General features: G+C 59.2%; 1 protein-coding gene and 1 pseudogene across 4 annotated transcripts; both read left to right on the top strand.

The window, feature by feature from the left end:
• The first annotated feature begins 10,783 nt into the window (after positions 1-10,783).
• On the top strand, positions 10,784-25,809 carry SLC25A29 (solute carrier family 25 member 29). Of its 4 annotated transcripts, XM_089908204.1 has the most exons (6): positions 10,784-11,099; positions 11,283-12,032; positions 13,030-17,009; positions 17,579-17,622; positions 23,403-23,486; positions 23,804-25,809. In XM_089908204.1, the coding sequence occupies exons 3-6, from the start codon at positions 16,973-16,975 to the stop codon at positions 24,551-24,553; spliced, it is 915 nt and encodes a 304-aa protein (XP_089764330.1). In that variant the 5' UTR covers positions 10,784-11,099; positions 11,283-12,032; positions 13,030-16,972; the 3' UTR covers positions 24,554-25,809. The 4 variants fall into 4 exon arrangements, with proteins under 4 accessions (XP_089764330.1, XP_089764332.1, XP_089764331.1 ...); XM_089908206.1 differs by lacking the exon at positions 13,030-17,009 and having other exon boundaries at positions 10,787-11,099; XM_089908205.1 differs by lacking the exons at positions 10,784-11,099; positions 11,283-12,032 and having other exon boundaries at positions 12,048-17,009.
• LOC149750360 (small nuclear ribonucleoprotein E pseudogene) lies at positions 19,592-20,941 on the top strand (annotated as a pseudogene).
• Positions 25,810-25,884: the final 75 nt, after the last annotated feature.

Raw genomic sequence — 25,884 nt, 5'->3', positions numbered from 1 at the left:
TGCCGCTTCCATACCTCTCTCCCTGCGCCCAGGGCCCCAGCCAGGTCTGCCTCCATTCTGAGTCCCCAGCGCCCAACACGGACCCAGCTCTGAGCAGGGCTCACTGAACAAAAGGACGGGGCCAGGGGCTGCTGATTGGGGCCTCTAACCAAACCGGGGCACTCCTGGAGGGGAAGCCGCTCCAATAAGAGGCCACTTCTGTCTGCTGGGCACTGGAAACCACTGTAAAGAATAGTGACGCCCCCCCCCCCAGCCGTTGCACCCCGCTTTAGTTAACCAAGCACTCCTTCACCAGCTCAGGGGGTTCTCGTCACAGCCCCGGGAGGGAGGCAGGGCTGATGGTCCCATTTTACAGATGGAGCCACTGAGGCCCAGAAAAGGGACTCGTCCAGGGCCATGCAAGCAGCAGGGCCAGAGTTGATCGCTGGATACTTGCACAACCAGCCCCTCTCTGATGCCGAGGGCCAGGCCCTGATGCCCGTGAGCCCTGCGCTCATGGCCATCAACCCAGTGGTGCGCTCAACACGCCCCCACGTGACCCCACACAGCTCTTCGAGGTCACTGAGGCTCAGGGAGGCTGTGCACTTGCCCAGGGTCACACCCGGTGGGGCGAGGTGTTGACATGGCAGCGTCTGGGCAGCCCTGTCCAGGCGGCCCTGGGGCAGGGGCTATGTGTCCGCCCATTTCCTGTCCTCTGACAGAAGGATCTGCAGGCTGGCCTTGAACTGACTGGTGCTGACAGAGGGGGAGCCCTGCCTCCACCTGCCCAGCTGTTTGTGGAGCAAGGGGGGGACACAGGTTGGCAGTGGCCGCTGCCACGACAGAGGACAAAGGGCAAAAGGCAGCCTTTCCAAGGCCAGTCCTGATATCCATCCTGGCCTTTAGAGAGGTTCAGGCTAGCATCTGGTTAGGAGCCAGGCTGTCTGCCTTCAAATCCCAGCTCTGAGACCTTGGGCAAGCCCTTGACCTCTCTGAACCTCCGTTTCTGCATCCGTGAAATGAGGACAGTGCCTGCCTCTCGTCTGTGAGCACTCAGGGCAAACCCCGCGTGTGTCCCTGTGGGAGTGGCCAGCCAGACGCTAAGGCTGCATTAGTAGGAGCGTAGGTTCTAGAAGGAGGGAGGTGACAACAGGACAGTTCTGAGCAGGGCAAATCCATTTGGGACCTGGGTTCAACTGCAGATGTTACACTTGAGAGGCCGGAACCTTGGATGATGAGGGAGCTTGAGGCATGTTGTCTAACTGAAAGAACAGGGAACTGTCTAGTCTCATGTTTCCGGCAGTGTCTAATGTAGTAAGTGCCACCCAGCCCCAGGCACCTGAGCCAGAGCCCAGGAATTGCCCTGGCCACCCTTCCCCCTGCACCCCACATCCTGTGAGGCACCCAGTCCTGAGGTCAACCCTCTGAAGTTCACGTTGGGATCCACTCCCACTACCCATGTGCACAGCCCCCAGCTGCATGGTCTCCACCCCTGGACAACAGCCCACCCCACCCATGCCCCCCACCTGGGCAACAAACGCTGCACGCCTACTACATGCCACATTCTAGGCACTGGGCCACTGCAGTAAACACAGGCAAAGGTCCTTTCCTGGCTCTTACGTTCCAGGGGAGGAGACAGAAAACCAACACAATAAATAACCAAAATAAAGAGTCTGCCAGAGGGCGGTAAGTGCCAGTGAGAGTCAGAGTAGGGAGGGGACAGGGGGTGTTGGTGGGGGGCGGGGACAGTGCTAGAAAGGGCAACCCAAGAGGTGGCATTTGAGACAGGTGTGTTTTCTTGGTCACTGCAGCCAAGTTTCACCTGCCCTTTGTCTCCTGAACAAACATGCCCAAACTTTAGCCTTCTCCACAGCAGAAACAGAAAACATGCCACCTCACTGTTCAGGCTGCTTTGTGCAGGTCTAAGCGTTTCCCCAGCCAGCTGTGAGCTTCTGCAGGCAGGGTCGTACTGGATTTGTCCCTGAGCCCACAGCGCCCAGCCCAGGGTGAGCACCCTGGCGAGGCTGGATGAGTAAATGCGTGAAAAAAATGAGTCAGTGAATGGAAGGGTGGATAGATGGAGAGATGGATGGATGGATAGACGGAAGAAGAGAAGGACTGATAGATGGAAGGACAGACAGAGATGGAAAGGTGGAGGATGGGTAGATAGATGAGGGATGGTTGGATGGACAGATGGATGAACCCAGGGCAGGGTCATGTGCTCATCCCTGACACAGGAGTTGGCAAAGAGGCCGTCTGGTGGCAGGGTGGGCAGGGGTTTTGGCTCAGGAGAACCCCACATGGTTTGGGGGAGACCTCAGCCTAGACTTGGCTCCTGGCTCCACCTCTCCCAGCTGTGTGAACTCGGACAGTGGTGTGACCTCTCTGAGTCTTGCATGGATGGCAGGAGACAGAGTCCATGGGCAGCTGCTGGGGCCACGCCTCCCAGTGGCAAGGGTTACTATTACTAGCAGCAAGGTCGGCTGTAGGCCTCCTCCACCAAGGGCAGAGCCCCACCACGTGCGGCCCTACAAAGCCCGAGCGAGGAGTTCCGAGCCGCCCTCTAGGGGGAGACAGACATGGCACAAACAACCGTGGCCCCGCCAATGCAAAGGGCTCGGGGGAGCGAGACCCCCCTGGGCATGGCGGGGCTGTTTGCTGGCCGAGGTGCCATGGAGGAGCTTGACACATCCTAAAACGCATTCTTACACTTCATAGCAAAAGGAATGACTACAAGTTACTAACAAAAAATCCAGGCCAAAGAGATGCAGCCGGCACAGAAGTGAAAGCCCTGCCACCCAGGCGCGGGTCCCGCCTCCCAGCACGACGCAGGCAGATACAAGTTCTTTTTTACCATCGTTTTGCGACTTGCTTCCTTTCCTTATCAATACATCTGGGACGCCTTGCCACCGTGGCACCTGGGGACTCACTTCCTTCTCCTGCATGAACACAGTGCCCGTGGGGTGGCCGCGGGGCCTGGGTGGACAGGAGGCTGAGCCAGGCTGCCCGGGCGTGGCCTTCACCCTGCGCTTCTCACTGTGTGATCCGCTGGGGCCTCAGTGTCTTTGTAAGAGAGCAGTTCTGTTGCTTCCCACCGTATGGCTTTGAGAGAGCTAAAGCGTCAGCAGCCACGAGGCTCCTGGAGCCATGCCTTCAGCCAGTAGACGCTCTGAATATCACCCTTATGATTCAACTTGCTAGTGGTGTCCTTTGAGCTAGTGATGTCCTTTGGACTGTACTTGGACAGACAAGTGTGATACTCCGGTCTATTACAGAAAGTGCTCCAATAATCACGCTTTGGAGTCTTTGGTGTTTCAGCGGGCACGTTCTCAGAGAGGAGTTTGTTGGGTCAAGGATACCTGAACTATTTTTATCTGTCACGTACGTTGCCATTTTTGGCAGGATTTAGAGGGGCGGGGGTGAGGGGGACAGTGGGATTTCCAGGCAAGGAGTCCAGAATGGGCACTGGAGGACTGGGCTGGCTCCAGAGATTGGCATTTCCAGAAAATGGGGCTCCTTGGCAAGACTGGACGAGGTCAGGAGGGCCCGGGTGCTCTCCTGGCTCACTCTGTGACTCGCTGAGCCTCAGTTTCTTCATCTGTAAAATGGGACAGGAGAGAAGTCTGTACACTCTGGCTCGACCCCTGCCGTGCTCTGCCCAATCGCACAATGCCCAGCTGGGTGCTGCAGACCACATGGCCACGGGCAGGAGGCAAGGCTGCACCCACCTTTGGTGGTGATGGGGGTATCTCTAGGGTGTGACTGGTTCGGGGGGAAGGGGGTGGAAGAGTCCCCACCTCAGTTCTCCCAGACACCCTAGCCCCCCTCTGATATCCCGAGGGGTTAGGGCCCTGGCTCCCAGGGCCTCGGTTGCAAAGCATATGACAGGGCGTCCCCTGCTGTCTTCCGTGCCCCCACCTCCACCCTGGCAACGGGGTGAACAGGAAGGGCTGCCCCCAGCTCCCACTGCTCCCAGCGGGGGTGCCAGATGGTGCTGCCTTCATGTCTGAGCTCAGCTCAGAGCGCCAGGCCCCCTGGAGCCACCCCCGTGTTACAGATGAGGACACCGTGGGCCAGAGAGAAACAACCAGTGACAATTAGGGGAAGACCTGGAATTTGAGCCCCGCTGTGCCACCGGTGACACTGATGAACTTGACCCCATGACTCAGTTTCCCTATCTGCGAACAGGGACGACAGCTACCCAGGGCAGGGTTAATGCAGATAAGGACTTTTTAAATTCTTTTTTTCTTATTTTGTTGGCCTCGCCACACAGCATGTGGGATCTTAGCTCCCCGACCAGGGGTCGAACCCACAGCCCCTGCAGTGGAAGCGCGGAGTCTTAACCACTGGACGGCCAGGAAAGTCCCAACACCGGTAAGGACTTTGAAGGCTCCAGGCACCGGCTGTCAGACAGAGCAGAAGAGACCCTCGAAGGGCCAGCCAGCAGCCTCAGGCCTGGCTCCGCTGCTGGCCTGCTCCTGGGCCTGCGGTCAGGCTTCTCCAGTCCTGCCCTGCCTCCACCCACACGCCGGCCTTGTCTCCCCAGTTCCCCGGCACCCAGGCCATAGCCAAAACCCTCCGGTCACTTCTTGCAGCGTCTCCTGTTTCCAGTCCCCTGTGACCCCTTCAAGACCTGCCCAGGAGGCATCTTCAACCCTGGGGTCCACTGGCTGGAAGGGCTGAGAGGATCATACCCCCTGGGCCTCAGGCTTCTCGCCTGGACAAGATGACCTCTGACACCACCCAGATCTAAGACCCACGGGCTTGGATTGAGGAATGAGGCTCTGTCCCAAGCAGGGCCTGAGGCCTATCATATCTGATGATGTGGGGAGAGCAAGCTATTGACGTCTGTCAATCATTCATTCATTCCAGCGCACACCTTCTTGTGCAGGCCTCACATTGGGTGCTGGGATTCAAAAATGACTCAGATGCTGCCCGGCAGCCCCGGCCTGGCTGGGGAGCGTATTCTTTATCTATTACTGCATGAGAAATTATCCCCAAATGCCTCAGAAGCTTATGATACCAAATGTTTATTATCTCGCCATTTCTGAGGGTCAGGGATCCGGTAACAGCTTAGTTTCGGGGCTCTGGCTCACGGTCTCTCGTGAGGCTGCAGTCAAGCTGTCAGCCAGGGCTGAGCCATCTGACGCCTGCCGGGGGCCCGGAGGACTGCGTTCCAGGCTGACTCACTCACACGGCTGTCGGCTGGGGGCCTCAGCTCCTGGCCAAATGGACCTGCTCCACAGGACCGCCTGAGCAGGCTCAAAACACGGCGCCTAGCTTCCCACACAGCCGGGGTCCGGCCACAATGCCTTTATGCAGTCGTGGCCCTCTTGAAGGGGGTGGTTTCTGCACAGGCAGCAACAGGGGGACCTGCCTGGTGGTCCAGCGGTTAAGACTCCGCACTTCCACTGCAGGGTGCTTGGGTTTGATCCCCGGCCGGGGAAGTTCCGCAGGCCACGTCGTGCAGCCAAAAAAAAAAAAAAAGACAAATTGCTCACAGGCAGCAAGAGGAGCGCTTGCCTGGACGGGCGTCCTCAGCACATGAGACCTGGACGAGACCGGCAGGGAGCGCGGTGGGGGAAGGCCGAAGGCGGGCCAGGACTGGGAGGGGCTTGGACCACCCTGGCTGGAGCACGTGGACACATCTCATTGGTTGTGGGCAGGGGCACATCCAGGGGAAGCGGCGGGCCTGGGGGGCAGTGGCCAGTGAAGGAGGGGAGGCTGGGACAAAGTGCCGGGGCGGAGGAGACGCCTGAGCCAGCTGGGAAGGGGAGAGAGAGAGGCACACTTTGACAGGAAGCCCCTGAGGGCAGGCTCACCTGGACCCCCGCTGGCACAACAGATGCTCAAAGGCGGATGACAGAAGCCGGCCCGCCACCCTCCATTTGGACAGCAAGGCCCCGAGAGGGGTTCACCTGGGAGGTGAGCCTGGCCCCTGGCTGAGTGGCACAGGAGCCAAGTGTCAGGCACCCAAGGGGCCCAAGGACGGGCCTGTGGCAGGGGCTCCAGAGGGCAGAGCCCAAAGCAGCGGGGCAGGTGGCAGAGGGGATTCTGGCTTGGGCAGAGGGGACCGTTCTCCCTGCTTGGTTGCCCCAGTTGGGCACTGGCTCACGTCTGGCTGGGTGACTGCCCCAGGCTGGGCAGGCAGGACAGAGGAAGCCACAGGAGGGAGGAGGGACACAGAGCTGACAAAGGCCCCTCCCACCCGGACAGGTTCTGGAAAAGGGGAGCTTGGACTCTGGGTCCAACAACCACAGCAGGGCTCCTGGGTTCCAGGTGCCGAGGCCTTTCTCTCAGCCCCTTTCTCCGTGGTCTCCGGCGCTCGCGAGGAGCCTGCCTGCCACCCTGCCATCCGAACACGCCCCTGGGCTCAGCACCCAGTACCCCTGCCCAGGGCACCACTCTGCCCACTCCTGCCCCACCCTCCCACCGACTCCGCCTGGGTGGGGTCACACGGCCCTCCTCTGGCCACTGCGCTGGGTGCCTGCTCACACTGCCCGTCAGCTGGGGACGGTCTGCTCACCCAGCTGCCCCAACCATGACAGTGGAGCCCCCAGAGGGCACCGATCAGGCCTGGCCCCAGGAGGCCCGTGGGCAGCAAGCACACGCCGTGTCCACACTTGGCCGAGCTCCCCCCAGCCCAGCCCCTCTGTGCTGGCCAGTTAGCCCAACCCAAGCCAGGGTCCACCCCTATTGGCCTTCCGGGTCCAGGGCGCCCCAGGCACATCCCCTTAGCTCTATTTTTACACCAGAAGCACTTGCCGTGTCTATTTATATCACTCCCCATCTTGAGTTTCTGGTCATCTCATAATCTGGCCAGAGCCTCCCTCGATCCTGCCCCTCGGTCCACTCACTCCAAGGCCAAGTGGGTGCGAAGCACAGCGGAGGCCACAGCTCACTTGGAGAGGTGGCCCTGGGGAAAACTGTGACTGTTTGCAGCTGAAGGAAGATGCAAGAAACCCACACACACAGCGCGGTGGCCACTTTGGGGATGACTAAATTCAACTGAGATGTGAATTCCGCAAAATCTACCCAACAGGAGAACGCTGGGCGCCGTGGACTCGGGAGGGGCCCCCAGGACACTGGCTAACTGTCCCTAAGGGGTCCCAGGCCCTCCACCCTCTGAGGCCCAGCGCAGACACCCTCACTGGGGTGGCTGAGTCACTCCCAGTGCAGACTGGACCAGAGGCCAGAGGGTCACGCAGACGGCAGACGTTTATCCACCAGGAGAAAGACGCCCCTTGGGCAGAGCCCCTTCACCGGCACCGGCACAAAGCCACCACGCCTGTTCACGGCAGCAACTTCAGCAGCCATTAGAGGGCCCTCCTGAGCCAGGGCCTGGAGCCCAGCTGCGGGGTCAGGGTTTAAGAAGACCTTAGGAAAAAAAAAAAAAGAGGCCCTTAGGAAACCCTTCAGTACCTCAGCTGATTAATTAATTCTGATCTTCCATGTTTCCTGCAAAGGTGTCAATGGATAAAGGCAGAGAGCCGGGCATTTTGCTCTGGAGGAATGACAGCAAGGTCGGGTCTGCCCCTGCTCTGTGCCCACTCTGCATGGCCTCCTTCACTTGCTCTGGCCCCTAGAATCCTCCTGAACCCATCTGACAGATGACGAACCTGAGACAAAGATGGCTCACAGGGCCACACAGCCCGGAGGGGTCCAAGTTGAGACTGAAAAGCAAAACTGAGCCAGAGTTTCCCGAACCTGTCCTTGGAGACGGTCTCAGGCCCTGAAGAGGTCAGTTTCAATGCAAGTTTTGCCTCTGCCTGCTCCGAGGGCCCAGGTGGGGCCCTAGAATCTGCATTTTAGCGGTCTCTCTGGGAGACCCCGATCCTAGAGGTCTGGGGTGGGAGACCCGTGGCCACAGGGCAGGACAGCCCAGAGCCCAGACTCACTCACCCAGGGCAGGCTCCTCAGCTGCCTGCTCACCCCCTGCTGTGTGCCAGGCCCAGTTTAGTGTTAGTAAAGAGGGGCAAAGTCCCGGCCCTGGTGGAGCTAACATGCCAGAGGAAGGGAGGTGATAAACACATAGAGGAACATACAGTGTCACTCTAGGAACTGGACGAAAGCAGGGCATGGGGATGGGGTGGGGGGCCCCCCAGCCAAGCCCCTTTTGAGGAGCTGCGAGTTGAGCAGGGAACTGAGTCCTGGAGATGACCTGTGCCAGGCTGGGAGGAGGAGCTCCCCCCCAGGGGAAGCAGTCAGTGCAAAGGCCCTGAGGTGGGAATGAGCTTGGAGCTCTGAGGGTGCAGCCAGGTCACCTTGGGCTCTGAGGCACTGAGCTTGGGTTTTAGTCCAAGTGAGAGGGGGGCCAGTTGACAGCCCTGTCCTCCCCACCAGCCTTTGCCCAGGAGCTTTGGAACCTGTTCCGGTGGCTTCCATCCTAGAATCACGCCTGCCCTGGCATGGCCTAACACCCCAGAAGGTCTACACAGCAGGTGCCTCGGCCCACCCTCACCCCACTCACCCTGTGACACCTTGAGCTCCAACCTCGCTCCCCACCCCACCCGGGGTCCAAATAGCCCCCCGTCACTGAATTCATCAGATTCCAGGGTGAGAACATTTACGAACCTTTTTTTTTTTTACCTGTTGGTGTTTCTAAATTTTCCAAACCCAAACTGTCTTGTGTAAGAAATTATAAAAGCTGTGCAAAATAAAAACTCTACCATGCACTTTCAGGGACCAGGCTTGACCCCTGGTCCCCTGTGGCACTTCTCCCCTCCTAGCTGTCCTCACACTGCTCTGGCCTTGGGCCCCTCCCACCTCTTAAAGGCTGGGGTCTGAGCCCCGCAAGGTGGCTTCCCCTGGGAGGGGAAGTGTCCTGGGGCCCCGTGGAACGTGAGAAGTTTGAAAAAGCACATTCTGTGCTGTAATTTTATCCTCAGGAAATGAAGAAGAACAGACATGGGCCCCAGTGGCTGATGTAATAATGCAGGCCTGTCAGGACGTACTCATTTACTTGGCCATGACTTCTTCGCTTCTGGGTCTCTCGCCAGCTGTTGTGGAAGGCCCAGGAGGTCAGGGAGGAGGGTCTCCCCCCACTCCATCCCCATGCCCTGCTTTCGTCCAGTTCCTAGAGTGACACTGTATGTGGTCCAGGGTCTGCTCCAGGCCCAGGGCACCAGCCAAGGGAGGGGTTCCCAGGCAGCAGGGACATGCATGATTCTCAGGGAGAGGCGGCTTTCAGGAGCAATGTGGTCGTAGGGTTTAGTAAGCCAGCGGTGCACCCGAGTGACCCCAGCCCCTCACAGCGCCTGCTTTTACCCCTTCCTCACGGCCTTGAAAATGCTGCTTCAAGCACATCCTGGGATGAACGGGACAAACCCTGGACTTGCCCTTGGGGTGCGCCCAGTTGGAGGCCACTGCCCAGCACCCACAGCCTAGGCCTCTCTAACAGGCCACTGTGGGCAAACCAGCCCCAGAGCCCACCCCTCTACTGCTCACCACATACTGGACCTTTGTCCCCAAACCCAACAAGCCTCAGCCTGAACACTGGCTCCCCCGCAGCCCAGCCCCACTTCCAAGCCCTCCCTGCAGGATGCACAGCTAGAGGCCTCACACCTCACACCTCCTCCCTGGCCTGTAGGATCCCACCCTACAGCTACCAGCTCCCCCACCTGGATCCCTGTAGGGTCGGCCCGAACAGGGCTTCCCTCCAAGGAGCTTTCTGAAGCTCAAATATTGAGTGCCTACTGTGCACCAGGCTGCTGGGCCCCTTCCCAAGGACCCCCCCGCCCCAAGGAGTCAGGGCTCATGCCACCTGCCCCAAGCATGGCATTAACTTAAAGGCACTTGTGTTCTCTTAAAAACAAAACAAAGCGGGTCCCCTTTGTCTCCTTATTAATTGGTCCATAATAATCTTCTGACTTACTGCCCTGTTAAGGCACTTGACTCTCCTCTCAAACCTCCAAAAACAGGGATGGATGCTGCAGGCATTTGTGCTTTACCTCCTGAGGCCTCAGTCACCCAGGGACCCCCTGTTCCTAGAGGTGAGTCACCTGGATGTAGGTTGTCCAGTTTAATCGCCATGGCCTCAGAGGTCTCCAGCCAACTCCTGCCCCTGTTTTGAGTCTGGGCTGCTGCTCCTGGGGCCCACATGCTTTTCTGGCTCATGGGCCTTGTTGAGGCCTGAGCTGGGTCAGAGCCTGGCGATATTCAAACCCAGGCCTCCAGACCCCTAGCTCAGGGCCCACCAGCCATCACAAGCACTGGACTAGGAGTCAGCAGACCTGGGTTTGGGTCTCTGCTTACGGAATGTTCTATTTAGATTCTAAGAAGACTAAAAGGAAACCGCACATAATCGTTGGATTCCTAGTGGCCTCTGTATCACCCGTTGGATTCCTAGTGGCCTCTGTATCACCAGGGTTCACTACTTATTGTACATACTCCTGACATATACCCCCTAGTACCAAGTACCATGAGATACATATCCATGGCAACCCCCGTGTCGATTTCAGAAACAGTAAAATGCAAATAAAAGAACTGTGTGATCTGCCACACCGCAAGGTGTGGTCCTGACCACAGGAGCACGAAGAAGGAAGTTGGGCGCAGGCCTGAAGGCCTGAAGGTGTCATCTGACTCCCATTGTGAGGGAGAAAGCGTCCAGGCGAGCCCAGTCCCAACCGGCCAATCAGGACTTCGTGAGGCGCTGGGGAAGGAGGGCAGGGGGAAGGAGGGCAGGGGGAAGTCTCTGACTCGGACCCTCCCCAGGGAGCAGGGAGGGGGTCCCTTGCCACTGCCAATCTCGGGGACTGGGGGGGAGGGGCGGGGAGCGGCGTCAGATTCGGCTCCTACTTAACCCCCCCCGACCCCCCGCCGCCCAGCCACCCGCGTAGACAGGAGCCCAGCGCCCTCCCACTTCGCCTTCGCACCCTCCCTCCCCTCCGCCTGGCTCTCCAGGCCCGCAGGCCTCCCAGAGCCGCGGCTCGAGGACCGTCCCCTCCGGCCACACAGCGCCTGGCCGCCGATATGGACGCGCCGCGATCTGGCCTCTCCCGCCTGGCGGCTCTCGGACCAGTCCAGGAACCTCCCCCGCCTCACAACCTTCCGCGGCTCCCGCAGTTCGCGCTCAGGTGCGGGCCCGCGAGGGCCTGACCACGCTCCTCGCCCCTCCCGAGGTGAGCCAGGCGGCCGGAAGCCGCAGGCCCACCGCCAGGAGGGCGCACAGACGGGAGGGGCGAAGACTCCCCGAGGGGGTGTTTCGCCGCTCGAGGAGTGTGACAATTAGTGTCCGAGCCTGCAGGCCTTGGAGGGTCCTGGCGCTTCCACGTTCGTTACCGCGGCGTGTCCCCATTATACAGGCGAGGACCCTGAGGCTGGGCGGCGGAGTCGGGATCTAAACCCAGGCCCCAGGATCCCAGGCCCAATCCGGAGCGAGCGCACGCCACCTCCCGCCCTGCTGACCCGCATCGCGCACGCCGGGAAGCTCCTGGGCCGCGCAGGCCGTTGGCTCCCCGGCCGGGCCGGGCCCCACCTTCCCGCAGCAGCACACACCCGGCTTCCTCTCCCGCCCGGGGCGGCGCGGGCGGGCGCACGAAGCACATTCTTTGTCTGCAGCGCCTCGGCAGCTCCCCCGCCCGCCCGCCTGCCTGTTACGTGCCTCCCGCCCCGCCCGCCCCAGGTCCGCCCAGCCAATGAAGCGCGGCGGCGGCGCGCAGGGCCCGGGGTGTTGTCCGAGCCTCGCCCGCCCGTTGGCTGAGCTCTGCGCTCCGCCCGAGCCCGGCCGGCAGGTCCGAGGGGCCGGACACGCCGACCGAGGTGAGGGACCACGGGCGGTGCGCTGGCGACAGCAAGGGCCAGCGAGCCGGCCAGCGAAGGACGCGCGCCCGGCGAGGAGTCGCGCGCAGAGCCTCCTTCGCCGCCGCCAGACCCCAGCCTGCGCGGTGCTCCGTGCCTGGAGGCGGCCAGGCCGAGTCCCGGCCCAGCAGGGCAGGGGGAGCCCTCGACGGCGACCAGCCCGGCGAGGGGCTAGAGAAAGAGGACAAGGAGGAAGGGCGGCCTCACCGAGGACCCGGCAATGGCGCTCGACTTTCTGGCTGGATGCGCTGGGGGTAAGGAGGCGGGCGGGTCCTGTCCGGGCGCGTGCGGGGGCCGGGAACGCCGGGCCGCCGGGGCGAGGCATCCGGGCTGGGAGGCCAGCCCACCTGCGAGCTCTCGGCCCAGTGGCTTACCCTGAGGCTGGGGATTCCTCGTCTGTAAAATGGGTTAACAGTGCTCTTGTCTCACGGGATTCTCGTGGGCGTGAATTGACGACAAGCCGGGAGGGCGCCTAGCACGCTGTCCGCGAGGGCAGGTGTCTTCTAAGTCCTTCAGGGCACGTTCGGACGAGAGGTCTGGCGCTCCGGGACAGTACCGTGGCTGCCAGGGGACTGCCAGAAGGATGCCCCACAGCTCTCCTCGCCCGAGGCCAGCGGACGGCGAGGCCCCGAGCCCATTTCCCTCTCCCCCTCCCCCAGCCCGCGCCCACCTGGAGCAGGGTCCCCTCCCTCGACCCAAAAAGTTTGAAGCTGGCTCTACCCCCTCTCCCGTAGCCGTCTGGGTGGGGCTGGGGCCGGGGCCACTGGACGACGCCCTAGGGAGATGGCGTAAAAGGCGCCGGCACGACCCCAGGCACCGAGTCACGCTGTGGCGCCCCGCCCCCTTCCTACGTGGTTCTGCTGGTGGTTAGACTCCACCCGGCTGGCAGAGTGGGCCTGACACGCCGCGCGAGCTAGGCCTTGGTCTCACGCGTGCGTGTCACCGGAGCCGGGGCGTGGCGCTGGGGTCCTGTGTCCCCGGGAGGACCTGAGTCAGTGTGCTGTACGGGCTCTGCTGTGGCCTGACCGTTGGGCGTCGGGCTCTGCACTTGCCTCTCTGGCCTTTAGTTTCTCTGCTTTTACTTGTAGAGTTAATTTATTCAACAGGTATTCACTGGGAGCCAGGTTTAGCCCCCAGGAATTCAGCAGAGTGGACAGAAGTGGCAGGGCTCTGCCTCACGGGGAGAGGGCTGCTGGCTGGGTGTCCCCAGGCCCCATCCAGCCTCTGACACCAGGTGCTTCTCTTCTCCAGCACCTGCCCCTGTTGTCTTTAATAAAGCTCTCAGCTACCTGCCAGCCGTGGGCACCCTGGAGGAAGAGGAGAGCGTCTAGCATTTAAAGCAGTGCGTTGCTAGCTTCCTGTTCTGCACCAGAGGCGGGCTGGTGGAGAAGGGGGTGTGCCCAGGAAGTGTCCCAGACGGTCACCCAATCAGGCCTCCAGGCCCCAGAGCTTTCAGTAATTTGGGGAGCATTTCTCCCAAGCCCAGGGTGCCAGAGGAGACAGGAGGGGTTGGCCTCTGTGGACCCAGCTCTCAATCCCCCCAACCCCATTCCACTCTCTGCTCTTCCTGTCCCCCTTGAGGGACCTCCCTGAGTGTCCTGCCACCAGGCCGCCGGCTTCTCCTGGGCCCCAGACCCTTCTCTACCCACCCCCAGTGGTGGCTCAGCCCCAGGGCCAACACCCCTTCCAACCCCTTTCCGCTAGGCGGAGTGTGGGTTCTTTCCCCAGACGGGCAGGATTCCTTCTGTATTCACGCAGGCGTCCTGGGATCCATGGGGATTGGGCTGGGAACGCTCCTCCTAAGGCCAGGCCCATCCCCCCAGACACACTTGTTAAGTCCCTCTGGGCTCTTGCTTACCCAGGACCCTGCCCGGAATGCCTTCTGCCCATCCTCGCCAAGCCCACCTGGGAGAGATCCTGTCCAGGCCCCAGGGTTGGGGCAAGGCCAGGGTCCAGCACCCGGGAGAGCTGTAGGTACTCCACAGCCCCCAAACCGACTGCCCTACCTGGCTCCAGGTGGAAGCCTGGGGCTGGTGGTGCCCACCTTCTCCCGCACTGTGTGAGCGGTGACGGGAAAGGGTAGGAGAGACCCTCTCCTGGTATATTTGACCCAGGAGAAACCTAGGCCCTCAGAAGTGGAGAGAGGCTGCCAAGCTCTTCCCTTCCCCTAGCCTCACGGGCGCTAGGGGCCGGCCCACAGGACAGTGACCGGATTGTGTCCCAGGCCTGCCTTCCGGGCCCCTGGCACGGTCTGGCTGGAGCAGAGGGGCCGTCCAGGAACCTTGCGCAGGCGGCGCCCCTGCCTTGGGGCCTGGCCCCCAGAGGCTGCCTGGCTCCTTGGGGTTTGAGCTCCTCAAGGCCTGGAGGCTCAGGGCAGACGAAGGCTGCTTTTCCGCAGCTGGGGTGCCTCTTGATTTAGATTCCCCGGAGGAAGGACAGTACGTCACCTCTGATTGGCTGGGTGTGGGCCACGTGTTCAACCTCGCCTTTCCGGGGAGGTGCGGGTGGGACCTTGATTGCCAGCTTCCCTGAGGTCTCCCGGGGTGGAAGGGTCCCAATGCCCGCCTGCACTCCCCCACCACGGGTCAGTTCCTGGTCTGACCTTGGGCTCTGAATGGGGGTCCCCTTGCCACAGGCATGGATGGGAGGAGAGAAATTCAACCGTAGGCAGTGGGACCCTGCATATGGGGGACAGGTCAGTCATCCTGGTGCCCCTTCCCACCACTTCTTCTGCCAGGCACCTCCAGGACAGTGGTCCCACCTCCTGCCCTTGAGGGTCATGGGATGCGGGTTGCCCCTCAAAGGCCAGCTTATGTAAGGCAGTGGGTACCGGCTTTGGAGTTGGGAGACACGGTCCACTTTGGCTGCTGTGACTGTAGGCCCCTCTCAGGGAGATGGCCCTCAGGCTTCCTGGCTCTCAAGGTGACTGGGAGGTTAAAAGGGTAAGGATTTGGGGGACTGGAGGCCCTGATGGAGGCAGGCCCGTAGCCGACTCTTGTTTCTGTGGATGGAGATGTTTAGGGTGAGGGGGGCCAGCCCTTCGCCTGAGGGCCCTCAGATCAAGGGAGAAAATAGGAATGCAGCTGCCTGCTCTCGGAGCCCTTGGTGGGATTGAGGGGTGCCTCTCCCACCCCACAGGCTGATGAAGGCTGTTGCTGGCACCTGGGCAAGTCTGGGACCAGAGGCGGGGGCATCCACCCACAGGAAGGGGACCCCCACCCCAGCTGGGCCTGGCTGCAGGGGGCACGGCTGGAGAGAGAAGGAAGGCCAGGCAACACACCCCAGGCAGTGTTAGGTTTCCAGAACCCGAGGAGATCCAGTTACAGCCCACGAAAGGAGGTCCTAGAATTAGGATTTTCAAATTCAGAAAATTTGAAACATGAAATGAAAAAGAAGGTAGATCTCAAGCGATAAAAACAAAGTGTGTCTCGAAGATCAGAAACACAGAGGTGGAAGTCTCGAGGGGAAAGACAGGCTTGGGGTGTCTTTTCACCCACCTGTGAATGTTAGGGGTCCCAGAGGGAGAAAAAGGTCTGGAGACGATGAATAGATAATAGAGGAAATTTTCTCTGATCAGGAAAAGGCTAGTCTGCGCTGGGGGAGTTCCAGGCTGGGTTCTTTTAAAGAAAAAAGACACACCCTTGGTATCTCCTGGTGACATTCCCGAAATCTACAGATAAAATCTCAGTGGCTTCTTCATAGAATAAATAAGTTATTGATAAAGGAGAACAGACACGCTGACAACAGATTTCTCAACTGCACTGGAAACCAGAAGACTCTGGGACGTTGCCGCCCTTAGTGGCCTGGGCCCGGAATTCTCACCAGAGCACAGGACCGTTTTCCCTAACGGCATTGAAGAGGCGGATTTTGCAGATAAGCAGGAGTTCAGAGGGCATGTCTCCCACGTGTCACAACTGAGGGCCATAGTCAAGAAAGGCTCCAACGATCGGAGTAGAGACCCCGAGATGGCGGGAGAGGTGAAGAGGAGATGGGGTAGCCCCGAGTCCCGTGGGGTTTGTAGATCAGTGGAAGCTGGCAGGGTGGGAACCCCCTTGGGGGTAGGGTGAGGGCAGAGAGAGCCTCCTACTCTCACCCCATGGCAGGGACGGTTCTCACCCTGTTTCTACATAAGGGTTATGAGTGTTCAAAGGCAGAAGTAACTCTTAGCTGAACTTAGAAATTAGCAAGCAGAAAGGGGATAAATAGTAGTTTGCCTGAACCAGCAAAAATGTGGAAAGGAAAGGAAGTACATAGATCATGCCCATAAAATAAGACGGAATCATGTCAGATCTCTTGTCTTGGCAAAATCTGAGACTGCTGCAGTCCGGAGTAGAAACCAAAACCAGGCTGTAGATTGTGGAACAACTAAAACAAAGCAGTAAGACAAGGTTGAAAATTAGGAACTGGACAAAACTATACCAGACACACGTGACCAAAAACAAAGCAGGATTGGCAAAGCTAATATCAAACAAAGTGGATTTTAAGTCCGAAGCATTAAGATGAAGAGGACATTATACAAGGATTAAAAATACAATTTATGGGGGAATTCCCTGGCGGTCCAGCGGTTAAGACTCCACGCTTCCGGTGCAGGGAGCACGGGTTCAATCCCTGGTCGGGGAACTAAGATCCCACATGCTGTGCGGTGCGGCCAAAAAGTAATAATAATAATAGTAATAAATAAATTTTTTAAAATTCAATTTATGAAGAAGCGTAGTAATTCCCGTTGACTCTGGGCATCCACAAACATGCTAACCAGCTCTGACAGGGAGCTAGCTCTGAGTGATTAAGGAGGGCGGCTCCAGGGCCAGAAGGTTTGGGTCCAGATCTCCGCTCCACCGCTTACCTAGCTGTGTGGCATGGACATATTACTTTTCTATGCCTCAGTTTCCTCATCTGTAAAATGGGCTAATGGTCCTTCCTTTACGTACATAAGAAAGAGAGTTGGTACACGGACAAAACTAAGAACGGTAACCAGAAGGTAGAAACGTTACTGTTTGTTACTCAACAAATGTTAGCCTGTTTAATTGCTATATTTAATTATACATTTAAATATAGCCAAAAAAAAAGAACTGTAAGATGTACACACATGAAATTCTAGGGAGGAAAGCATGGGAGTCAGTGCAGCAGTTACCCGACCTCACTGAGCCTCACTTCTTCCATGAAGCAGAGTAACAAGACTGCCTGATTCACAGGGATGTTTGTAACCCACGCAGCACGCAGGACTCTGACAGGTGCTTGTGGGCCATTTGGAGGGGGAGCCTTTGTCCTCTGAGGGGGGCTGGATTTGGACACGTCCTGGACTGGTACATAACCAAGCATGAACGCCTCAGGTCCTGGGTCAGCACTTCAGGGCCAGGAGCAGCCCTGGGGAGGTTGATGTTCACACCTGTACAGGTGAGGAGAGTGATGCTCAGACACCGAGTTCTTTGTGAGCTCGACCAGCTGGTAAATGACAGAGGGAAAATTCAAATCTGGGCGAGGGGCCGGCCCCAGGTCCAGAGCCCTGGAGCCCCCAGCCGTGCCAGATATTTGGAGTGACGTGAGCATCTTAGAAATGGCGTGTGCAGCCTCCCAAGGGGGAGCTTCTGTTGTCACCTGCAGTGAGCAGCAGGGCGGAGGGAGGGTCACCAGCTTTGAGCTGGCCAGGTGCTGGCCTGACCTCGGGGCGGTCACCCTCACTTAACCTCACGCGGAGGATTAAGGGGCTCTCCGGATGTGCCAGGCACGTCCTTGCCAGAACCGTGCCCCACGCTGCGGTTTCCGAGGCATCTGGGTCACACGTCCTCCTTTCTCCCTCCAGGTGTGGCAGGTGTGCTGGTGGGACACCCGTTTGACACGGTCAAGGTGAGTCTCTCGTCGAGGTTTTATTCTCAGGCCCTCGTGGAGGCACAGACATTGGAGGGCGGCCTGCAGCGTCGTGGTGGCTGGACCCCCCTTTCCGGGCACCACCTTGGGAGCCCTTCCAAGGTCCTCCCACAGGTTCTAGAATGAAGGTAGAGTCAGGGTTCTTCTCCCTGCTGCCCAGGTGAGAGGCAGCTTGTCCACCGGGCCAAGTCGGCCTTTCCTCCCAGGTTTGTCCCTGCAGTCTCCCAGCTGGGGCTGAACTTGGAGGTCCATTCTGGGGCTTGGCCAGCTGGGACTGAGGGGCCGAAGGACAGGTTTCCTCCCACCCAGAGCAAGGGGCACCCCCCCACCCCGTCTTTATGCAGAACTCCTCCAGACAGCTTCCTGAAAAAGAAAGAAAGAAAGTTCAGGGAGAAAATACAGAAAAATCAAACCTTGTCAGCCTTTCCCGTGACTGTGATCTTCACAGAGCCGTGGTGATCAGGGCTGAGAAACTGAGCGGTCGTTTCCCGAGGGCTGGTGTGCACCTGTAGGGTGCTGGTGGCTCCAGAGCATGGCCCCGGGGCTGGCGCCCAGTTCCCCCTCCGCAAGCCCACACCTTGGCACGTCGTCGGGCCCCAGGTTCTCCGGCACCTCAACGGAAACCAAGGAAGTCCGCATACCCAGTTGGAAATTCCCAAATAAGATTTCCCCCCTGTTTCTGGGGTTTTTTGGTCCTTCAGCTATAGCCACATCAGGACCCTTCCTTGCGGGCTTCCCCTGGGAGCCTGGTGAGCTGCCATCAGCAGGCACTAGGCCAGACCTGGTGTCCCACTGTGAACACTGAACTTGGCATCTCTTCCCAGGGGGGCGAGGGCAGAGCGCAGGCAAGGATGTCATCCCTAGGTGGGTTTGAGAGGACTCCCTGTCTCCTCTTTCTTCAGGAACCCAGGTGTTCCTGGGCTGAGAACAAGTCTTGTGAACTAGGGCAGGGATTTTCTCCAGCACAGGCATGAGGGCCCTGCCTTATGCACTGGCTCTGACTTTAAAAAGGTCTGTCCCGGGAATTCCCTGGTGGTCCAGTAGTTAGGACTCCCCACTTTCACTGCTGAGGGTCCAGGTTCAATCCCTGGTCGGGGAACTCAGATCCCTCAAGCCACTCAGCAAAGTCTCCCCCACCCCCCACCCCACCCCCCGCCAAAAAAAATAAGTCTGTCCCTGGGCCTGTGCAGCTCCGGGCCCCCTGCCCGGCTGATCTGTCATGGGACTGTGGGCCAGTCACTTTACCTCTGGGCCAGCTGTTCTGACCTGCACAGTGAGGGGTTGGCAAGATTACTGAGGCCTTTGGGCCCGGTGCTCAACTGTGTAGTTTGTGCTGGGTGAAATGCTGGTTCCGAAGGTCGTGGAATTCCTTATTCCTTCCAAGCCACTCATCGAATTTGGGGAGGAGTTGGAAAGGCCAGGCTTTCTGGCCACTCAGCAGCCCCTGAGCCCCCATACGGGCCTGTGGAGAGTGAGGTGCTGGGGCAGCCTGTCCGCACGGCTGCCGGTGTCTGCCCAGCTGGCCACCCCCCGGAGCCTGCCCACGGGCCAGAGCAGCCCAGGACAGCCAAGCAGGGTCCACGTCATGCTGTGTTTCTGTCGCGTGTTCATGTGTTGTGAATGCCTCTCAGAGCTGCATCCAGCCAGGAAGTGTCTCCGATTCACTTCTTCAGCCCAGCTTTGCAGAGGCCTCTCTGAGCTAGGACTCAGCCAGGCCTGGCCAGGCCTTCTGCAGCTCCCCGCCCCCGGCCCCTCAGTCAGGCCCGCCAGACTCGGGGGCACTTTGCTCTGGCGTCTCTAGCTCCCTCGGACCTTCTGAACCATGACCAGCACCCCCGGCAGTAATTTGAGCACAGGAGCCTCTGCCCCACTGGGTTCCTGCCCCCGGGACACCCCTCTCCCCCCACCTTACCTGGCACCCGGAGGGTGGGCTTTGAGGAGATCCATTTGGAACTGTGTTTTTGCCACCGTGGCCCACCAGCATCACATCTGGGCAAAGCTGTCTTTAAAAAGCCAAGCTCTTGGTGTGCGGGGTGGTGTGGTCTTTGTGAACTTCCGCCATGGCGTACCAGGGCCGGGGCCGGAAGGTGCAGAAGGTGCAGGGGTGCATCCCATCGATCTTATCTTCCAATGCTTGCAAAATCTGGGATTCAGGTGTGGCTTTATGAGCAAGTGAATATGCAGATAGAGGGCTGTATCACTGGTTTTGATGAGTATCTGAACCTCGTATTAGATGATGCAGAAGAGATTCGTGCTAAAACAAAGTCAAGAAAACAGCTGAGTCGGATCACGCTGAAAGGAGATAACATTACTGTGCTCCAGAGTGTCTCCAACTAGAGATGATCAGTGAAGTGAGAAATTGTTGAGAAGGCAATACAGTGTTTTTAGGTGTCCTTTGTTAGAAGTGTAGTTCTAAAGCATTTATTCGTATTGTTTTGCTCACCTTTATGTTATTACCAGATGACAATAAATGCTGTGGGATTGTTTTTATTAAAATATTTACATTGTTTCCTTCTTAAAAAAAAAAAAAAAAAGCCAAGCTTTTTATTCGGAAGGGGGAGAAAACCCACCCCCAGCAATCACCACTGACACTCTTGTTCCACCCATGGGCTCAGGTACCATTAAATTGTGCTGATTCTAGAGACACTCATTTGGTTTGATTTAACGCTCTATCACCAATGGCCTTTTTTTTTTTTTTTTTACTGTTTTCCATTATAAAAGTTAAGCATTCTCAAAGAAAATTGGGAAACGTGATTTTTTTTTTTGACGGCTTTTTTAATCATCGGGTACATACACATTTTTTTCGTTGACTTTCTATTACAAAAGTAATGTAGGTCATAAAAAATGTTCACCGTAACAGAGACATATAAACTAAAAAGAAAGCAAAAACAAAAAGACAACAGTCCTTTATGTAACCTTTCCCCCAAACCTTGTTAATGATTTCTACCAAAAAACAGACATGTACACAGGCCCATATATATTGCTTGCTTTTGGCAAAGGTGCGATTTACTTCATAGCTCCGCGGTGGTTGTTTTAATTGAAGTGTCACACATGGAGAAATGTGCACACGCGCTCCGTGTACGAATCTATGAATCACCGTGAAGCACACACCTGGGAGAAGAAACGAGGCCGGTCCCCCCCGAAGCCCCCCTCCCCTCCTGACACCTCCGCCCTCCCCTTTTCCAGGCGGCCACCATCCTAATTCTCGTCTGTGGTCTGTTCTACCTCTTGAACCTCATGAACTCGGGCCTGGGCTCCGGAATGCACGCAGGGACACCCGTGCTCCACGCCCATCCACGCTGTCTTATGCGCGCAGGGACACCCGTGCTCCACGCCCATCCACGCTGTCTTATGCGCGCAGGGACACCCGTGTTCCACGGCCATCCACGCTGTCTTATGCGCGCAGGGACATCCGTGCTCCACGGCCATCCACGCTGTCTTATGCGCGCAGGGACACCCGTGCTCCACGGCCACATCCATGCTGTCTTCTGCGCGCAGGGACACCCGTGCTCCACGCCCATCCACGCTGTCTTATGCACGCAGGGACACCCGTGCTCCATGCACATCCACGCTGTCTTATGCGTGCAGGGACACCCGTGCTCCATGGCCACATCCACGCTGCCTTATGGCTGCAACATTGGCAGTCTGTTCCTCCAGGTCTTTGGGGCTAAAATCTGAGTCCAAAGTTTGGTTTTCCTCTGTTGCACCCAGAACCGCAGCCGCTGTCCGCAGACACACCGCCTTCGCACATGTTTCTGTGGGAAGGCCATTTTCTGTCCTGTGTCACTGGATGTGACAGTGTGACCAGGGACACCGTGTCTGAGCCCTCTTTCACCAGGGAACAGCCGGCCCGGGCAGGGGAGGGGGCGGGGAGGCTGGGGGCTGGCCTCGGGGGTCCCTGCCTGGATGTGATGTTGAAATTTTGTGTTGCTTTAACCGCCTTTACTTTCTGAGCTAGGGGCTGTCTCCATCCATAGCAAAATGTAACTTTGTAGATGAGCGTTAAGCCTCACCCCGGAGAGCGCTAGTAAGTACAGACCAGGTGAACCCAACGCTTCTCTTCTCTGTCGTTCCCCCCTCCCTGCCCCCCCCAGTCAGACCCTGGGCCTGTACCCCTCCACGCCACGCCCCTCCCCACCCCCCATGCCCCAGAGATCTCTCCCCAGCTAGGGACAGGGAGGGTGTGAGGTGAGTTTGGGCCCAGCCCAGATCCTGGGGTGGGAGCCCTGGGGGCTGGCTGAGAGAAATCAGCCTCCTCTGGATCAGGGAGTCTTCACGTGGGGTCTCCCAGCCCCGTCGGGGAGCTGGGAGCCTCCGGGGCTTGTGTGCGAATGACCGCTTTTCCAGGGGTGGGTCCCTCGGTCCTCAAATGACATCCTGTCAAGACTTAAAAGACTCCCCCGAGGCATCTGAAAGTCCAGCCTCGGAGGGAACAGCTCCGTTTCAGATCATGTCTGCTGACACAGCCCTCTTGGTGTCAGTGTCGGGGGACCACAGGAGGAAGAGACAGTCCCCCAGAGACCCCGGAACATTGAAGGGAAAATGAAGAGCCTCCCATCACAGAAAACAACCTGAGACAGAGCTCGTGGTGTTAATATGTTCTCCAAGCTCATCGAGTGGTTGTGCTTCTCTCCTCTGAGCTGGCAGCCAGGGCAGGGAGGGGTGCTGGGGTGAACGTCGCAGGGTGCCCTCGGTGGTCAGCTGCCCCTCAGAGCAGTGGCTGCCAGCTCTTGGCTGAGGTCCTCGTGTGCCGAGATGGTATATTCTTTTCTTCCTTACAAAACATTTCCTGTAAGTGCACTCGCCAGCACCCCTACCCCACCCTGGCCCCGACCAACGCAGCCACTCAGGTCCCTGGAGTGGACAGCCTGACCGAGTTGCAAAACATCTCTGAGCCTGTCTTCCCACCTTTGAAATGGGAGTGACCGAACCCACTTCAGCCAGTGATTATGCCTGTAATGGTGATAATCTCTGAGTCAGAGCCGGAGACCAGCTCCCGGAATGGGACCTAACCTAGCTCACCCCGACCCGCGTGACACGGATTCGGAGTTCAGGAAATGTGCTTCTGCTCTGCACTGTGGGGCCTGCGTATCAAGGACAGAGATAAGCTCTCGGTCAACAAAGAACGCTTTCACAGTGAGGTTCTGGCCCGCTGGGCTCCAAGGGCAGTGCAGCCTGATCCCCCAGGCCCCAGAGTTGCTGACACGGTCCCCAAGGAGGCTGCCAGCTGCTCTCCTGTCACCGCTTTACTAACTCATGCCCACTGCCCTCACCGGGGGGCACTGGCAGAAACCAAGCGGAAGGCCCGCGAGGCCCGAGGCTCCTCACTTTCAGTGCCCATTGCGCGCTGCCAGCCCCTGATGAAGGGAGTGCGTGGTGGCATGTTAGATCCTGAGCCCCTTTGGCGTCGGCCACGATTTGCTACCGGGAGGGTGGGGAGGTCTCGAGAGATGTCTCATGCCCCACTGTCACTACACGGCGCAGAGATAGTGAAGCCGGGGTCTTGAGGACCCCTGCCCCTCTGCAGCTGGCTGTCCCTGTGACTGCCCGCTGATAGCCTTCCCTGAAGAGGCACAGACACCCAGCCCTGCCCCACCCTGGAACTCCTAAAGCCACAGAAAGCTCCCTGGCTCCCTGCCTTCTGGGTCTGGCCTCGGGCCTCCTGGAGAGAGCGCCTCCCCGGGTGTCCCGAGTGCTGGCCCCGGGGAGCTGGGCGTCCTGGCTCCACTAGCCCGCCTTTCACCGGGCCCTCCTTCCAGGTGCGGCTCCAGGTCCAGAGCATGGAGAAGCCCCAGTACCAAGGGACCGTGCACTGCTTCCAAGCCATCATCAAGCAGGAAGGCGTGAGTGGCCTGGGGCCGGTGGGGGTGTGGCGGGGAACCAGCCTCTGGGATGCTGCCGTCTGCAGACCACAGAGCTGGAAGAAGAGGCGTCGGGGCAACTGTCGGGCAAATCTGGGCTTTGCGAATGGCAGGGTGCAAGTGCCCAGGCCTCTCAGATTGAGGGCTTCGGTTCTACTAAAATTCTGCTTGATCCTCGTGTACCGCTAGGGTGGGCCGGGGCAGCCGCCAGCTGCGTGGAGGGTCCCTGGAGAGGTGGGCTTGGGCAACCCCAGACTCCAAGCGGGAACGCCCCTGATGCGTCTCTGTGCGCCCCGCAGGTGCTGGGCCTGTACCGCGGCCTGGGCTCGCCCCTCCTGGGGCTCACCTTCATCAACGCGCTGGTGTTCGGCGTGCAGGGCAACACCCTCCGGGCCCTGGGCCGGGACTCGCCGCTGAACCAGTTCCTGGCGGGCGCGGCGGCGGGCGCCATCCAGTGTGTCATCTGCTGCCCCATGGAGCTGGCCAAGACGCGGCTGCAGCTGCAGGAGGCGGGGCCGGCCCGCACCTACCGCGGGCCCCTGGACTGCCTGGCGCAGGTCTACCGGCGGGAGGGCCTGCGCGGCGTCAACCGGGGCATGGTGTCCACGCTGCTGCGCGAGACCCCCAGCTTCGGCGTCTACTTCCTCACCTACGACACGCTGACACGCGCGCTGGGCTGCGAGCCGGGCGACCGCCTGCTGGTGCCCAAGCTGCTGCTGGCGGGCGGCACGTCGGGCATCGCGTCCTGGCTCTCCACCTACCCCTTGGACGTGGTCAAGTCGCGGCTGCAGGCTGACGGGCTGCGGGGCGCCCCACGCTACCGGGGCATCCTTGACTGCGTGCGCCAGAGCTACCGCGCCGAGGGCTGGCGCGTCTTCACGCGCGGGCTGGCCTCCACGCTGCTGCGCGCCTTCCCCGTCAACGCCGCCACCTTCGCCACCGTCACCGTGGTGCTCAGCTACGCGCGCGGCGAGGAGGCCCGGCCCGAGGGCGATGCCGTGCCCGCCGCCCCGGGGGGGCCCGCCTTAGCCCAGCCCTCCAGCCTGTGACACCCGGGGCCCCCGGCACCCGAGGGCCCGACCTCTCCCGAGGCCGCTTTTCCAAAACGCAGCCTAGACATAAATTGGGCCCCCGACGCCGACTGCCCTGCACCGGACTCCCAGACCCCGTGGGCTGTGGACTCCATCAGACCTGGCTTGAATTCCACGCCCAAGCTGGGTGACCCTGGCCACAAATTTGACATCCTCGGTTTTCTCCTCTGTGAAATGGGGATCCTCATGCCCACGTTGTACAGTCAGGAAGCTCAGAGATGATGCCCCTGCGGCGCCCAGCCTGGCACTGTTAACTTGGAGTCTTCTAGAAACACGCCAGCCCTTTCCTGGGATCCCAGCCACACCACCATGGGGTCTCTGATGACCCACCCATGAGCTTGCCAGCGACTCGGTAACGCTGCAAATCCTCCACCTGGCGGAGCTCTCGGGACACTTCTTGGCCACCTGTCCAGTCTGTGTTAGGGACAGAGAGGCAGCTCAGGGGCTCCTGGTGTCATAGAGCTGAATCCTCTGCTAGTGCACCCCAGCTTCTCCATGTGGCAAGGCTGGGAATACCCTTACCCCTGACGCTCCCACTGGAGGGTAATCTGGGGGACCACTAAGAAGCCATGAGACCTTCTGGAAGCTCCGTATTGGCCTAGGGGCCGGGGTGGGGGAGTGGGCACAGGTCAGCGGGAGGGGAGATCTCAACAGGTAAATACAGCCATGGCAAGGAGAAGTCTTTTCACCCTCTGGGCTTTCAGGCTGCCCATCTGTAAAATGGGGACGTGTGTCAGCGGATGTCTGGGGCTCTGGCCCACTACCAACGGCCAGGAACCAATACCAGGGTTCCCCAGGAAATGGTGTCTTTCCCAGGCAACCTCAATGCTTCGTGTCCCTGTGAATCATCGCAGGGCCTGTAAGTGGGCACAGGTACCGCCAGTTTGGGCCCTTCCAGGCCGAAGGGCATCTGAGCCCACGCTCCAGGGGCTGTCACTAGAAGCGGGGCTGTGGTGTGAGCTCAGGGCAGCCCGGGCGCATCCAGTGCATCATGGCCGTGAGAATGGGCGGGGAGGAGGATGCTTCTGCACAAGTTGGAGGTGACTGTGGCCTCCTTTGCCCCGAGTGGCGCTCAGCCTCTTGGGCAAAGTGATAAACCCTCCCAGGAGGCAGGCTGTGCTCAAGGAAGGACAGGACTCCCACCTTGTACACGTGGCATCATTGTTGTACAGAAACCACCAAGGGAATAAAGTGTTCTTTGTTTTTTTAAGACAGCGGGGCTTTGTGTATCATAGAGGAAGAGGTCTCGGTCCCACCCCGACACTGGAGTCAGAGGGGCCAGCATGGTG

This window comes from Delphinapterus leucas, chromosome 2 (genome assembly GCF_059928025.1).
Source record: "Delphinapterus leucas isolate spDelLeu-1000000601 "Yukka" chromosome 2, BTC_Dleu_Yukka2, whole genome shotgun sequence".
Taxonomy (NCBI): domain Eukaryota; kingdom Metazoa; phylum Chordata; class Mammalia; order Artiodactyla; family Monodontidae; genus Delphinapterus; species Delphinapterus leucas.
The sequence above is the reverse complement of the archived record's forward strand: the minus strand, read 5'-3'. Positions and strand labels throughout refer to the sequence as shown.

What these genes read in the sequence shown, in the direction of transcription:
- SLC25A29 (XM_089908204.1), top strand. Translation starts at nt 16,973, where the DNA reads ATGTTTGTAACCCACGCAGCACGCAGGACTCTGACAG. An exon ending in AGCACGCAGGACTCTGACAG is followed by an intron (nt 17,010 to 17,578) that starts GTGCTTGTGGGC and finishes TTCTCCCTCCAG; the next exon opens with GTGTGGCAGGTGTGCTGGTG. An exon ending in CCATCATCAAGCAGGAAGGC is followed by an intron (nt 23,487 to 23,803) that starts GTGAGTGGCCTG and finishes TGCGCCCCGCAG; the next exon opens with GTGCTGGGCCTGTACCGCGG.